At 62.5% G+C, this 15,622-nt stretch overlaps 1 protein-coding gene across 1 annotated transcript in view; it reads left to right on the forward strand.

Moving 5' to 3' along the window:
• KCNQ2 (potassium voltage-gated channel subfamily Q member 2) overlaps nucleotides 1-7,882 on the forward strand; it is a 70,338-nt gene extending 62,456 nt beyond the window's left edge. The window contains 3 exon segments of the mRNA XM_032257013.1: nucleotides 1,539-1,646; nucleotides 5,700-5,823; nucleotides 6,949-7,882. Coding sequence (XP_032112904.1) covers nucleotides 1,539-1,646; nucleotides 5,700-5,823; nucleotides 6,949-7,680 — 964 coding nt within the window. The 3' untranslated portion in view covers nucleotides 7,681-7,882.
• The last annotated feature ends 7,740 nt before the right edge of the window (nucleotides 7,883-15,622 follow it).

Here is a 15,622-nt window from a genome sequence, read left to right on the forward strand (position 1 = left end):
TGTATGTTCACGTTTGTGTGCGTTAGTGTTTGTGTGCATGTGTGCATGTGCGTGTGTGCGTGTTTGCGTGTATGCACGTGTGCGTGTATGCACACGTATGTTCGTGTTTGTGTGCATCTTACTGTGTTCGTGTGTGTGTGTTCATGCATGTGCACATGTGTGTGTGCGTGTTCGCGTATGTGTGCGTGTTAGTGTGTTCGCGTGCATATGTGTGTTGCGTGTGTGCGTGTTCACGTGTGAGTGTGCATGTGTGTGCGTGTGCACACTTACATGTGCGTGTGCACACTTACATGTGCGTGTGCGCGTGTTCGTGTTTGCATGTTAGCGAGTGTCCGTGTGCATGTGTGTGTGCGTTTTTGCGTGTGTGCATGTGTGTGCGTGTGCGTGTTTGCATGTGTGTGTGTGAGCATGTGCGTGTGTTCACGTTTGCGTGCATGTGTGCGTGTGTGCGTATGTTCCCGTGTATGCACATGTGTGCGTGTGCGTGTGCGTGTGCGTGCATTTGTGTGTGCATGTGTGCGTGTGTGCATTTGCTTGTGTGCGTGTGCGTTTGTGTGTGTGTGTTCAAGTTTGCAGGCCTGTGTGCATGTGCATGTGCATGTTCACGTGTGGTGTGTGCGTGTGCGTGTGTGTTCATGTGTTTGCGTGCATGTGCACGTGTGTTTGCGTATGTTTGCATGCGTATTAGTGTGTGTTTGCGTGCATGTGTGTGTGTGCATGCTTATGTTTGCATGTGCATTAGTATGTGTTGGCATGCATGTGTGCAGGTGCATGTTCGTGTGTGTGCATGTGCGTGTGTTTGCATGTACGTGTTAGTATGTGTTCACGTGCATGTGTGTGTTTGCGTGTGTGCGTGCGTGTTTGCATGCACATTAGTATGTATTGGTGTGCATGTGTGCTTGTGCGTGTTCGTGTGTGCGTGTGCATGTGTTTGCATGCTCATGTTAGTATGTGTTCACGTGCATGTGTGCGTGTTTGCGTGTGTGCGTGTGCGTGCCTGTGCATGCACGCGCACACGTGTGCATACACTCTCGTGTTGACTTTTGTGCTTTGCCTCCACGTCTCTCTCTGCAGCTGTCCTTGTTCACCAGGATCTTTTGTCCTAAATCTTCCATTTTCCTTCCCTTTCTCTCTGAACAAACCAACCAAGCAAACCAAACCACGCAGGGACCGCAGGTGTCCTGTCAGCTCCGGACGATGCGTTTCATGTTGCCTGCAGCGGTCCGTCTGGTACTGGCTCCCGCTGCCGGCGTCTCCCCCGCACGGCAAGCTCCGGGACGTGGCACCCGGGTCACCGCGGTGGGGCCGCCTGCCGCCCGCTCCCGAGCCCAACGCTTTGCTTGAAACACGGAAGGACTTGGCAAATCCAAGGTCCGCCAAGGCGGCGCCCCGCTTTCCTGGGAAAGCGTCTGTTTTTCGAAGCCTCTCTGCCGCTTCCGTTGGGCGTTCCTTCCGTTTCCGCCAGTTTCTGGCCGACTCCTCTCGTGCGGCTTCACGATGCATTCTGCTAGTGTCTCTTTTCTTGTTTACTCTGCCAGGATAGATATGATTGTGGGTCCCCCACCCCCTTCAACTCCCCGGCACAAGAAGTACCCCACCAAAGGACCCACGGCCCCTCCGAGAGAGTCACCCCAGTACTCACCTAGGTTAGGATGCCAGCGCCTCTCCCGACGTGTCTGTGGAACGGCCGGCCCCTTCGCTCCAGGCCACATGACGGCAGCACCCCGCACCGCCCGTTCCCCGGGACACACGGTTGTCCGGGTGTTCTCTGTTCCTGACAAAGCAACATGAGGGAGAAGGCCCTTCCTCCGCCAGGGCCCCAGGCAGGCTGCGCCCGGCGTCAGGACTGCCAGGGGCCCTGAGCGCTGCTCCTGACTGGTGCCCTGGGGAACCAGGGCTCTGTGAGACTTCCCTCTGGGGTTGGGAGGCCCCCGGGCAGCACCTCCAGGATCAGATGCAGTCAGACGTGCAGGGACATCCTGCTGGCCCTGCCCCTGTCCCCTAGACAGGCGCCTCCTGGCCGAGGGCCCTCCATCCTCCCCCGGGACTGACTTGCCCCTCAGCACTGCCCACCGCGGGGGTGGCCCTGGCCATGTGCACGGCCCGGACCTGGGCGCTGTGTGGCTCTGAGCAGGTGGTCACGTCTCGCTGACTCTTCCATCTCTTGTAAGATACAGACGGTCACAGCATCTAGCCCTTGAGCCGCGGGGAAGAATACGTGGGGAAGCCCTGTTGGGTGCCCAGCGGCAGGCGTGCACTCTGTGAGTTTTCGCACAGCTTCTAAGCTGTCAGCACGCTAATTAGTGTTTCTGATGAGGGACATGGAGAGACCCCGGCTGACGGGCAGAACGGAGGTGCGGCCCAGCCCCATGTGAGCCAGTTCTTTAGCGATTCAGACTTTCCAAGGCCTTCCTGCCTCCCAGGGACCACTCAGATCATGGTTGTTCCCGTCTTCCAGCAAGTCTGATTGGCTGAGGGAGAGCGGAGCCCCCAGGGCGGAGGCCTGGAGAGTGAGCACAGGCGCCGCCCCGGCCCTCCCTGGCAGCTCAGTGCAGAGGGGCTCCCGGCATGGTGATGCCAGTGTCTGGGCCAGCGAAGCCCAGGCCTAAGCTGGTGGGGGCAGCGTCTGGGGCCAGTCTGACCCCTCCTCCCTCTGTGGGGGTTTCTGCATGTGAGGCCGAGGGTCCGAGCGCTGGACATCTCAACTCTATGCCCCTTCCACGAGAAGGGGGATTCTGGGAGCAGGCAGGGCTGTGCCTGCTGCTGCCCATCCTAGGGTTGCCCTGGACAGTGTTTGCCGAGTTCCCTGCTGTGTGGTGCCCCCAGGCCCAAGGGTGCTGTGCCCCGAGGCTGGTCTGTCCTCCTGTGCCTTGCCACAGGGGGCAGCAGCTGGGTGTCCAGGGCTGTGAGCTGGGATGGTCCTACAGCCAGGAGGCGTGCAGGGTCACACAGAGAGTTCGGAGGGACAGGTGGATGCTCCCCCACTCCACAGGCACTGAGCACTCAGGGGTCGAGTCTCCCCCAGCCTGGGGCCTAAGGCAGGAGGGGCACAGGGTCCTCAGAGGAGCCTCAGGAGCAGCAGGTCCTCAGAGAGCTCAGGAGCTGAGCCCATGGCCAGGGCTCCTATCGGGACTGAGCAGGCGGGCGGCCCGTCGTGTGGCAGGGGCGAAGGTGCTGAGCATCTGCCTGGACTGTGTGACGCTGGGAACGCCAGGGACCCCGTCTCCTCCATTTCCACTGGCGTCTGCTCGGAGCCAGAGGGTCCCTTCCGCCATCCGTTCCCTCCCACCCCCCTCCCGCCACCCTGGCCCTTTGCATGAGTCCAGCATGAAGCCCCGTGGAGCATGAGGAGCTGCGCTGTGGCCGACACCAGCCTGAAACCCCCTCTGTTTCCCACAACAGAATCAAAAATCAAGAAAACACCCCTGACCCGTCCCCGCACCCCCACAGAGGCAGGTAGGGCGGCCCTGTGGCAGGAAGTGGGGCCTCGGCCCCGTCCGCTGGTGTGGAGCACTCTTCTCCCACCAGGCCTCCATCCAGAGGGGCCTCGGGGGCTGTGGCCTCGTTTGGTGGGTCCCGCTCAGCCACACCCTGTCTGGAGCTGCCCTTGTCCAGCTGGGCTTGTTGACTGGCCACAGGGGCCTTGCTTCCAAGTGAGCGCCCACGGAGCTGCGGGTCCGAGCCCACACCCAGCCAGTCAGCATCTGTGGAAGCCAGGCTGGTCAGAAGCCCCAGCCCTGAGGGTGAAGGAGCCTCCCTCCCTTCTTACTGTCATGAGTGACCTACGGCCTCGTGGACATCAACTCAGCTGAGTTCTGAATTCTGCACACACATACGAAAACATGCACACTCTTGCACACATGAACACGTACACATGTGCACACACTAACTTGTGCAGTGAACATGAGGATGGTCACATACACCCTGAGCTCACACATGTGCACATATGCACACAGATGTGTACACAGACCCTTGCATGAGGTCACACGCACCGAGTGCACACACACCCTTGCATAAGGACATAAATGCACCCTGACCACACACGTGCACACATACACTTGCATGAGCACACACAAGCACCCTGGGCATACACACGCACACACACCCTCACATGAACACACACATGCACCCTGAGCACACACACGTACACACACACCCTCACATGAGGACACACGTGCACACACACCCTTGTATGAGCACACACATGCACCCTGAGCACACACACACACACACACCCTCACATGAGCACACACATGCGCCCTGAGCGCACACACATACACACACACCCTCACATGAGCACACACGTGCACACACACCCTTGTATGAGCACACACATGCACCCCATGACACGTGCACACGCATCCTCGCATGAACACACACATGCACCCTGAGCACACACATGTACACACACACCCTCACGAGGACACACGTGCACACACACCCTCGCATGAGCACACACATGCACCCTGAGCACACACACATACACACCCTCTCATGAGGACACACACATGCACACACACCCTGGCATGAGCACATGCACCCTGAGCACACACATGTAGAGACACACCCTCACAAGGACACACGTGCACACACACTCTCGCATGAGCACACGCATGCACCCTGAGCACACACGTACACACCCTCACGAGGACACACGTGCACACACACCCTTGTATGAGAACACGTGCACACACACCCTCGCATGAGAACACACACGTGCACACACACCCTCACATGAGCACACACATGCACCCCATGAGTACACACATGCACCCTGAGCACACACACGTGCACACACACTCTTGCAGGAGGACACACACATGCACACACACCCTCGCATGAGCACACACATGCACCCTGAGCACACACACATGCACACGCACCCTCACGAGGACACACGTGCATACACATGCACACACATGAACATACACATGTACCCTGAGCACACACATGTACACACACACCCTCGCATGAGGACACACACATGCATACACACCCTTGCATGAGCATACACATGCACCCCATGAGTACACACACGTACCCTGAGCGCACACACGTGCACACACAGACCCTGGCCGCTTTGTCTGCTCTCCTCTGGTCTGTGCGTTGGTTCCTGTGCTGTCTGTGCCCCTCCCTCCTCGTCCTGGTGCATGAGCCGCTGCTCACGCCTTTCTGCTTCTGTCATTCCCGCTGCAGACACTTAACTCTGTCCCCATCAGACCTGGAGGGGCCGACGGCCCTAGTGGCACATTACGGGAGTAAAGCGCGGAGTGGGGCTGGGTGTGGGCAAGGGGAGGGGCCCTGCAGTGGGAGTCCCTCTGGGCCTCCGTGGGCTATGGGGCCAACGGGCCTTGGGCAGGGAAGCGGGTGAGCAGGTGGGGCCGGCTGGAGGGGCGGCGTGGAGTGGGAGCCCTCGGAGACAGCCGGCGGCCTGGCCCAGTGGGAGCTTCCTCACTTTACTCCTCCTAATGTGCCAGGCCCCTCGGGGACGGAGCGGGCAGGAGCAGACCCTCGCAGTGCCAGAAGGCGGCTGAGGACAGGGCGCACCCCATCCGTCTATCCTGGCACCTGCTGCCCCCTGGTCGGCTCTGGCTGGGCCTGCAGCCTGGACCCCGGGCACCATGGTCTGGCCCAGGAGAAGAGGGCAAGGCCTGCTGCACTCACCCAAACTCATGCTTTGGGGTCTCTGTTCCCGGTAGAGTGGACCAGATCGTGGGGCGGGGCCCAGCGATCACGGACAAGGACCGCACCAAGGGCCCGGCGGAGGCGGAGCTGCCCGAGGACCCCAGCATGATGGGACGGCTCGGGAAGGTGGAGAAGCAGGTGCGAGAGGTCGGCTGGGCGGGAGGGCTGTGGGCCGGGGCTGTGGTGCTGCTGTCCCGGGGCCCCTGTGGTTAGCTGGTGGCAGCATGGGCTTCAGGGGCTGGGTACCCCAAGGAGTCCCTGCACAGGAGGGCTCCTCAAGTCTACGGGGCACATGGCCCTGTCGCCACTGACAGCTGCTCTGGGCAGACCCCTCACATCCCCCGTGAGCCCCCCACTCCCAGCCTAGGGTGCCTTCCCTCCTGACAGTACCGAACGCCCAAAGTACCCAGGAGTTCTAGGTGGGGGTTGCTGGGAGACGGGTCCTCAGGGTCTCCTGTGGGGGTGCCGGTGGGTGGGGGTCGCCAGGAGGCGGGTCCTCGAGGTCTCCTGTGGGGGTGCCAGTTGGTGGGGGTCACCGGGAGGCGGGTCCTTGGGATCTCCTGTGGGGCGTGCTGGTGAGTGGGGGTCACCGGGAGGCGGGTCCTCGGGGTCTCGTTGCACCTGCCCGGCCTTCCTCCTCTCTGTCCTCCTTGCCCTCCACCTCAGCCGTTCTCTACTGGGGATGCATTCCCAGAAGCCACCACTCAGGACGCTTGTCTCGGGGTTTGCCTCTGAGAGCTGGGCCTGAGCAGTGAGTGAGGAACCGTCAGGTCCTGCCCGGTGGGGTTTTCACTGAAGGGGGTTCCCTGGTGGGCAGCAGGAGGGCCTGGCTCTGAACACAGGTCCGGGTGGAGCCGGAGGCTGAGCCCCGGGGGTCTGGGAAGGAGCAGGAGCTGCTCCTGTGCCTCCTCTCTGGTTTCTCCAGCTTCTAGGAAGCAGGGGTCCCCCTCCCCCCTCCCCCCGCACCTTTCCAGAGAGCAGCCCGTGTCCCCCCATCTCCTAGGATCAGCCTGGGTCCCCCATTTCCTGGGAGTAGCTCAGGTCCCCCCACCTCCTGGGACCAGCCCTGGTCTCCCGTTTCCTGGGAGCAGCATCAGTTCCTGAATCTTCTGGGACTAGCCTGGGTTCCCCCGTTTCCTGGGACCAGGCTGGGTTCCCCTATCTCCTGGGAGCAGCCCGGGCCCCTCGTTTCCTGAGAGCAGCCCGGGTGCTCCCTCTCCTGGGACTGGCCCCAGCAGCGCAGCCCAGCCGCCCGTCTTGCAGGTCTTGTCCATGGAGAAGAAGCTGGACTTCCTGGTTAACATCTACATGCAGCGCATGGGCATCCCCCCGACGGAGACTGAGGCCTATTTCGGGGCCAAGGAGCCGGAGCCCGCGCCGCCGTACCACAGCCCGGAAGACAGCAGGGAGCACGTGGACAGGCACGGCTGCATCGTCAAGATCGTGCGCTCCAGCAGCTCCACCGGCCAGAAGAACTTCTCGGCGCCCCCGGCCGTGCCCCCCGCCCAGTGCCCGCCCTCCACCTCCTGGCAGCCGCAGAGCCACCCACGCCCGGGCCACGGCACCTCCCCCGTGGGGGATCACGGCTCCCTGGTGCGCATCCCGCCGCCGCCCACCCACGAGCGGTCCCTGTCCGCCTACGGCGGGGGCAACCGCGCCAGCACGGAGTTCCTGCGGCAGGAGGACGCCCCGGGCTGCCGGCCCCCTGAGGGGGCCCTGCGGGACAGCGACACGTCCATCTCCATCCCGTCCGTGGACCACGAGGAGCTGGAGCGCTCCTTCAGTGGCTTCAGCATCTCCCAGTCCAAGGAGAACCTAGACGCTCTCAACAGCTGCTACGCGGCTGTGGCGCCCTGTGCCAAAGTCAGGCCCTACATCGCGGAGGGCGAGTCGGACACCGATTCGGACCTCTGCACCCCGTGCGGGCCCCCGCCACGCTCCGCCACCGGCGAGGGCCCCTTTGGTGACGTGGGCTGGGCCGGGCCCAGGAAGTGAGGCCCCCCAGCGCCCTGCCTCTGAGGTTTTGAGGCGGGAACCCCCTGGGGCCCTTTTCTTATATTAACTGGGTGTGGCGGGGAAGTAGGCCCTGGAGGGGCCCGTGTGGGCTGAAGGACGGGGCTCCTGACAGTGAACTTTCACAAAAGCTATTTTCCAACAGGGGCTGGAGGGCCGGGCAGGGCCCCGTGGCTCTGGAGCAGCGTGGAGCAGCGAGGCCGCCCTGTCCGCTCGGCTCAGGGCTGCAGTGGACTTCGTCGCTGGCGTGAGGAGGGCAGGAGGGATGACAGGGTGTGGCGGGCGTGGCGGCAGGCCGGGGGTGCCAGGGCGGGAGGTGGGCTCAGGGAGCAGAGCCTGGGGGGCAGGCCCCACGAGGGCCTGTGGGCCGTGGGGCCTGGCGGGGTTTCTGGTCGGCTGCAGGTGGGCGTGGCCAGCCCTCACACCTGCAGTCTTTCCTGTCCCCCACCTTGGGGAGCCCAACAACAAAGCTCTGGTCGCTGTCTTCTCCCTTCTCCCTGCACCTTCTGGGATCTGAGGGTCTTTTGATGGGAGCCAGCCCTGAGCTGGAGGCCGTTGCCCGCAGCTGAGGAATGGGTGGGGCCTGGGAACAAACTGGAGCCCAGAGTGGACATTTCACCCTCTGAGCTCGGCCTTTATAGGAGGGCCGAGCTCTGCAGCATCTTCGGAAAGGGGGCCCTGGGGGCTCCTGTCACCTCACCCTGGGCTCTCCTGGGGCATGTGAGAGCCAGCAGCACCCCAGTCTTGGAGACCTGAGGGTCAGGACCCCAAGTCCTCTCCTCTCTCCTGACTGCCCTGGCCGGGTGCTGCCTGCTGAGCAGGCCTCATGGTCCTTCGCCAGGGCCCCACCTCGCCTGTGCCCACCAATGCCCCGACAGACCTGGGCAGGGCAAGGCCTTGACGCCACAGGCCGGGAAAGCCTCCACACCCGCTGGACGCCCACATGGCCAGCACAGGCCTCCCTCCCTGCCTTCCCGGACGAAGCCACTTCTGCCTCTGCCAGCTGAGGGCCCTCCCTGGCTCTCCTGCCCCCTGGAGCTGCCTGCCCCTTCTCCTCCACTGACCAGTCCCTTAGTGGGGCCTCTTGGCGTCTTGGGTCTCAGGGACGCATCATCCCATGTCCCTCCAGTTGTGGGCACTGTGGCCCTGGAGGCAGCCACTGAGAGGTGGAGCGGGCCCTTAGCTCCAGGCTTCAGCACCTGAGCCCAGGAGCATCTGGCATCTGGGGTGATGGCGTCACAGGAGGGCCTGGGCTCCCTGGGAGTGAGCAGGGCTGGAGTTGTAGCAGAAATACCACAAACAGCAGGTGCGGAGGGGCGCTGGCATGCTCCTCCTCCACCTTTGTTTTAAGTTCAGTTGGCTGGGCTGGGAGGTCCTGGGGCCCTGAGGTCAGCCAGGGACCCCGTCCTGAGGGGAAGGACTTAGAAGCATCTGAAGGTCGTACGCCCCTGGCAGGCGGGGGTCCCGGCGCTGAGTCTTTGGGGAGCCATATCTGGCGTCCATCATGGGGGGCTGCTGCCCTGGCCTCTGTGCGTACTCCAGCCCGGCCAGGACACTCCCAGGCCCCACTGTCTGGGTGCATCTGCCCATCCCAAAGAGGTGCCAACTGGGAGGACTCAGAAGCCACTGTCCAGGTTCCCATGGGCTGTCTGCTCTGTTCCCAAAGGCAGCGTGTGTGAGGCCTCGGGCCCTGTGTCCCCTCTGGTGAGACCGTGGCTGCATTTCCCCGGGTGGTGCCCTTGCCATCTCCCACTGGCTGATTAGAGTCCTGGGTCCATGTCCCTTTGCCTTCCCGTCGTGGGACAGGGAATCCGCAGCGGGGCCCACAGGCAGGCGTATGAGTGAGTCCCACCCCACGCAGCCCCAGCCCCAGCCACTGTTCCCCACACCTCCAGTTCTGTCTCAGCCACCAGGGCTCCAGCACCCTGGAGAAGGGAGACCTGGAGCCGAGGGAGGCTGTGCTGTGTGCCCCTCCCAGGCATGGCCTACCTGCTCTTTCCTCCGCAAAGCCTCGGAGGCATGAGCACCTGGGCACAGGTGGGGGTTCCGTAGCAGGGGAGGACAGGTCCATCCCTTCCCTCCCAGAAGCCTGCTGCCCAGCAGGAGGGACTGGGGCTAGACTCATGTCCAGCAAGGAGCACGTGGCGCGTCCCCTGGAAAGTCTCTGGGTCCTGGGAAGATGGAGGGTGCATGTCCTGGGTTGGTTAAGGGCCCTGTTTTTGGGAGACAACAGGGTAGACGCTCTGTCTTGGGATCCCCCGGACTCTAGTCTGAGCAGGGGAGCCACCCGCTGCCCGGGCCCCACCTCGGAGAAGTGTAGCAGGAAGGAGGCTGGAGGTGGTGCGATGCTGCTCGGGGGTCTGTGTGACCAAACGTGGCCAAGGGCCAGTGCCACCTCATGGCAAAGAGCTCCCACGATGTTTGTTAGGTTGCACATCTTCACATGCCATTGGCTCACACACACCTGCTTGCAGGCATACACATGCGTGCTAACACGCACACACAAACGTGTACAGACCACGCACAACACTCATGTGCACACATGCATGCATACAGGCATACACACATGCCTACACACGTGTACACACATATCTGCACACAGGCATACACATGCATGCTTACACACACGCACACACACAAGACCCTGATAGACCACACATGCACAAAAGCATACAGGACACACCCGTGTACACAAGCATGCATACAAGCATGCACACACATACTTACACACATGCACATAGGAGACCATGCACAGCACACACGTGCTCACCCACGCCTGCATACAGGCATACACACGCATGCTTACATGTACATGTACTTGCACAGATCACATAGCACACATGTGCACACACTTGTATAGACCATGCACAGTGCATACATGCACAGACATGCCTGCGTACAGGTATACACATGCACGCTTACACATGCTCACATATGCACACACATGGTCACAGACCACACATGCACACACCCACACCTGTGCACACACATTAGACAGATCACACAGCACACACATGTACAGACCACACACAGTACACACATATACACACATGCACAGACCAGACAGCACACACACGTGTGCACAGACCATGCAATGCACGTGCACACTCAAGCACACAGACCACACGGCACACACACAGGGCACACATACGCGCTCACTCTCACACACGTGTGTGCACACTCCCTGCCCTTCTGTCTCTGGTCTTTCTCTTTGACCCTGCTGGGTTTAAGCTGCCCAGGGAGGAGTCAGAAGGAGTCACTGTGGTTTTGGGGTCCTATGGTCGGCAGTCCCACTGTCTGAGCTCCTGGCCCGCAGTGGCAGAGGTCCAGGCAGGGGCCAATCAGAGTCTCACACTGCCTGTCCCCCCACAGCCTGGCGGCTATCCAGAGGAGGGATTCTGCCGGAAGCCAAGACGCCCTGGCGTCCGTATGGGTTTCTGGGTGGGTCCTGCATTTGGTCTGCCCTGGAGGTGCTGGCCACTCCCCATTCCTTCCTGGAAAGTGTGGCCCAGCCTTGAATCCCAGGCCCTGGCCCTGGCAGGTGCTGCCGCCCCTCAAGGTTCCCTGGCCGGCCCAGCTTCTCCCTCTCTTGTCTGCGTAAAATCACAGTCCGTGAATCTTCCGGCTGCCACCACAGCTGGGACACGCTGGGGGAGGCCCCTCCCACGCCTCCCACACACAGGTCCGAGCGTGGCAGGTGCCTGACATGCCCCACCGGAGGACACGCCGCCCCTCAGCCGTGTTCCTCCCTTTTGGGGGCCTCATCTCAAGCCCCCACTTGGAGGCTGCAGTCGCCTCAGGCACTGTGAGGGCTTCTCCAGGGGGCACTGTCGGAGCTGTGGGTCTCATCGCCCTGGGCCCCGCCCAGAGGGGAGCTGCAGCCAGCGCCCATGCATTTTAACATTGACTGTGTCAAGACGACCCCACTCCCGTCAGGTTGGGGGTCTCCGTGTTTCTAGGCTCCAGACCCTGCTGCTGGAGAGAAGGGGACGAAGACTCCAGCTGGGCTTGGTCCCCACAGTCAGGGACCCTGTAAAGGACCCCCCATTTCTCTCTGGAAAGAGCTGGGCCCTGAGCTATTTCTGGTTGTTTCCCAGAAACCAAGGAGCTGAAGGAGCTGGCACAGCTTTGCAGAAATGCCCGTGTTGTCCCCACTGCCCTGAGCTGTGAATGCTACAGAGCGGAGGCCGGGGGCGCTGGGAAGGTCACAGCTGACACCACCCAGCCCCAGTGGCACAAACCCTTGAACCACACGTGGGGTGGGAGGGGCACTCAGAAGGCGGGGCCTGCGTGGAGGGTGCCTGGCCAGGGACTGAGCTCTGAGCTGTGGGCGCTCAGTGCCCGGGTGTCCCCTGACCCCATCCAGTGCCTCCCGCACCCACGCAGAGCTCCCAGGCCACATGTCCAGGGCATGAGGGTGGGGTGAAAAGGTCTGGGCAGGACACTTGGGGGCTGCCCGGGGAGCCTGTGTGGCTGTGCCAGGCCAGCCGTCCCACGTTCCCATCCAGGGGCGCAGGCTCCACTTCAGCCCCAGCACAGCGCCAAGGAGCAGGAGAGACAGCTGGGGTCGGGGGAGGGCTTCCTGAAGGAACTGGGATGACGGACTCTGGGGCCAAGGGAGGCCTGGAGAAGCTGAGCACACTGAGAGGCTTTCCGTGACCCTGGGAGCGTGGGCGGGTGAAGGTCCCGGTTTGCCCAACTCTGCTGTCTTGTAAGGGTGGGACTGACCCCGGGAGAGGTGATGTCACAGGGGAGGTTGTTGGAGATGGTGGAGGAGGAGGGACTGGAAGGGGCCGCTTGGGAGGGAGGGCCCTGTTCTGTTTGAAAAGGCATTCGTGGGGTGGGGTTGAGTGCACTCTGGCCTTGGACACTTGCTGTGGTGGCTCTGGCTGGCCGAGGACACTGGGTCTGGCCAGTGGCTTGTCCTGAGAGGTCCCAGCATCTGACTCTCGGCCAGGTGCCAGTGAGGAGGGGCCGGTCCCCGGGGCTGCCAGGCGGTGCGTGCACTCCCCCATACGCCCCACGCCAACTCCGCCTGGCTTTTACAAAGTCGTTGCCTTAATGCATGTGGACAGGAACTCCCTGAGGTCACCCCACGCCCCCCAGCTTGGCCAGGCACGGATGCCCTGGAGCCTGCCTCCAGGCTGGGCGGGCGAGGGGCCCGAGGGACGGGCTCCAGAGACAAGCGTAGGGCAGGAGGGGTCTGACACCGAGGCACCCAGAGCCAGGGGTCCCGGTGGACGCCACCCACCTGCCTGGGGTTCACTCGGCCACGCGCGCCCGCCACGCCCGCGCCCCACTGCACTGCGGCCTGCCGTCCACCGGCTGTGACACTGGCTGCAGCTTCCCCGTCTGCGCCGTTGCCTCTGGCTGTCTGCACTTCTGTTCATGCTCCAAAGAATCTTTCGTAATGCCTTCAGTACCGACGCACACTTCCGGCCATTTTGTACGTGTCCTTGTGCCGCAGCGACCAGGCCTTTCTTCGGTGGATGTGTTGCCTGCACCTCACTCTCCATTTGTGCAGCGTCCGTTTCTAGGGATAGACGTCCAGGGAATGAACTCTAGTTTTCTAACAGATTAGCCAAGATAGTAACTTACTCACACGGACAGGTTGACGCCAGAGCCGCAGGAACGCCAGTGCAGGTTTGCGGGGGGCTTCGGGTGTGGGGTCCCGCGGCCGGGACGGCCGTGGAAGGTTCTGGGGATCCCTGCTGCCACAGGCACGAGCTCGGACGCCAGGTGGACCTGTGCACTCAGTAAAACGCAGTGATTCAACCTGGACAGCGTGTGGCCTCCTCACTCACACGGGCTGTCTCTGGGCGGCCGGTCGCTGGGCTGGGGACCCCGGGTTAGGGCAGGGAAGGCCCCTCCCAGACCGCACTCTGCCCGGGGCCGAAGGCCTGTGCTGTGCTGGTGTCCTGGGGCCACCATGGAATATCTCAAATCTCAGCCTCCAAACACCAGAAATTCATCATCTCGCAGTGGGGAGGCTGGAGCCCCTCCTCCCTCGACACCCACCCTGCTGGGCCTGGGCCTGCGGAGGTCCCGTCTGTGGCGCTGGACCCCAGCGCGAGCGCTGCTGCGTCTCGGCCATCAGGAGCAGTGGGGACCAGGGGGCTACTCAGCTCTCAGTGGGAGAGGAGCCCTCCCCCCATCTGCACCACCCACCCCAGTGCCAGGGGCTCTTAGTGACGCATGCCACTCTCCTTCCACGGCCTGGATCCACATACGCCACCAAGGATCCGCCACGGGGTGCCCACATGGTGCTCCCATGCCACCTGCCCTCAGCCGCACTGTCACCCCACTCCACAGGAGGGGACTCGGAGCGCTTGGGTTGTCCCCGGCCCCTGGTGGCTGCAGGGACCGCGTGTGATTCTGCATTGCCAGAGCCTGCAGGGGGGCTGGAGCCACAGCAGAGTGGGTCCTGACTTGGCCATCTGTGTCCCCGCAGATCCCTGCTCAGGCAGAGTCACATCCTGCTGTCACCTGGCTCCTGCAGTGGGAGGGAGGTGAGGGAGGCCCCCACCCCCAGGTCTTTGGCAGGCATTTCTGTTCACCCGTCCCCCTCCGGAGCAGCAGTCGGGACCTGTTGAACTCTGCGATTCCTGTGCAGGGTCTGGCTCAGGCTCCGTGTGCCTGGGCTCCTGTTGGACTCTGCCTTTGGGAGGTCCTGGGGCACGTGCCTATTTGGTGAATGAATGAATGAGTGAGTGAGAGGATGAATGAAGGGCAGGGTCTGTCTCTAGAGAAGGTGTGGGGTCCTTCCCTGGAGGGGAGCGTGGAGTCCATCCCTATTGAGGCTCTGCAGGCCCAGCTCCTGGTGGGGATCTGCACTCACTCTCTGGCTGCCCCCGGACAGGGAACTCCTGAGCACCCCTGGAGACCCCTTGGCAGGCGGCCCTCCCACCCCACTTCCTACGCTGCTTCGCCCCACCACAGTGACCATGGTTCCTCTAGCCCCTCCCAGACCCTCACATATGCCCCCATCCCTGAGTCCCCTTCAGACTGGAGCGCTCAGGGGCTCTGATAAATGTACCCCTTTTGTGAGAGAACCCTCAGGTGGGAGAGGCGCCCAGTGGTGCCCACGGAACTCGGGGTCACAGCAGGAGAAGGCAGTGTCGGTGTGCAGACCCCTGCACCTGGCGTGGGGCATGAATCACCCTCCGGGGCACTCATGACCAGGCCAGAGGGTGGGGCGTCAGGCTGAGGGCCTCAGCAAGCCAGTGGTGGGGTGGGCAGGAGAGCTTGTCCAGAGGCCGGACATGGGCAGAGGAAGATCTGGGCAGGGAGGGGGTGGGGGCAAGGAGACCAGATAAGCAGACAGGGGAGGGGCCAAGCCAACAGACAGGAGGCACCCAGCTGGACACTTGGCCAGTATCCGCCTGGGTGCGCTGAGGGAGGGGACTGCAGGGGTCCCAGGAGAGGCTAGGCCCAGCAGATCCAGCATCCTTCTGGGTGTCTGCAGGCCTCAGGGGGAGGCAGGGAGAGCCTGGGGCCCCCAAGAGAACCCAGGGGCCTCAGGGGGTCCACAGAGGCCCCTCCTCTGGCCAGAGCCCCAAGACCTGGCTGCCCCTGCCCCTCACCCACTGTGGTCCCCGGCCCCACCATTCCACAACACCCCAACTTGTTCATGCCCTGAGGACAGAGTCACTGGGCACCACCCGTCCCTGCATCTGGTCCACAGCATCACGCCCAAACCAGCCACAGGTGCCTGTCCCCAGGCTCCAGCCACTGAACCACAGCGGGAATGTGTGATACCTCCAGCCACTGAGCCACAGCAGGAATGTGTGATATTTCCAGCCACTGAGCCACAGCAGGAATGCGTAATACTTCCAGCCACCGAATCACAGTGGGAATGCATGATATTTCCAGCCACCGAACCACAGTGGGAATGGTGATACTTCCAGCCACTGAACCACAGTGG

This window comes from Sapajus apella, unplaced genomic scaffold, assembly GCF_009761245.1.
Source record: "Sapajus apella isolate SASKATOON/1434 unplaced genomic scaffold, GSC_monkey_1.0 scaffold96, whole genome shotgun sequence".
NCBI classification, from domain to species: Eukaryota; Metazoa; Chordata; class Mammalia; order Primates; family Cebidae; genus Sapajus; species Sapajus apella.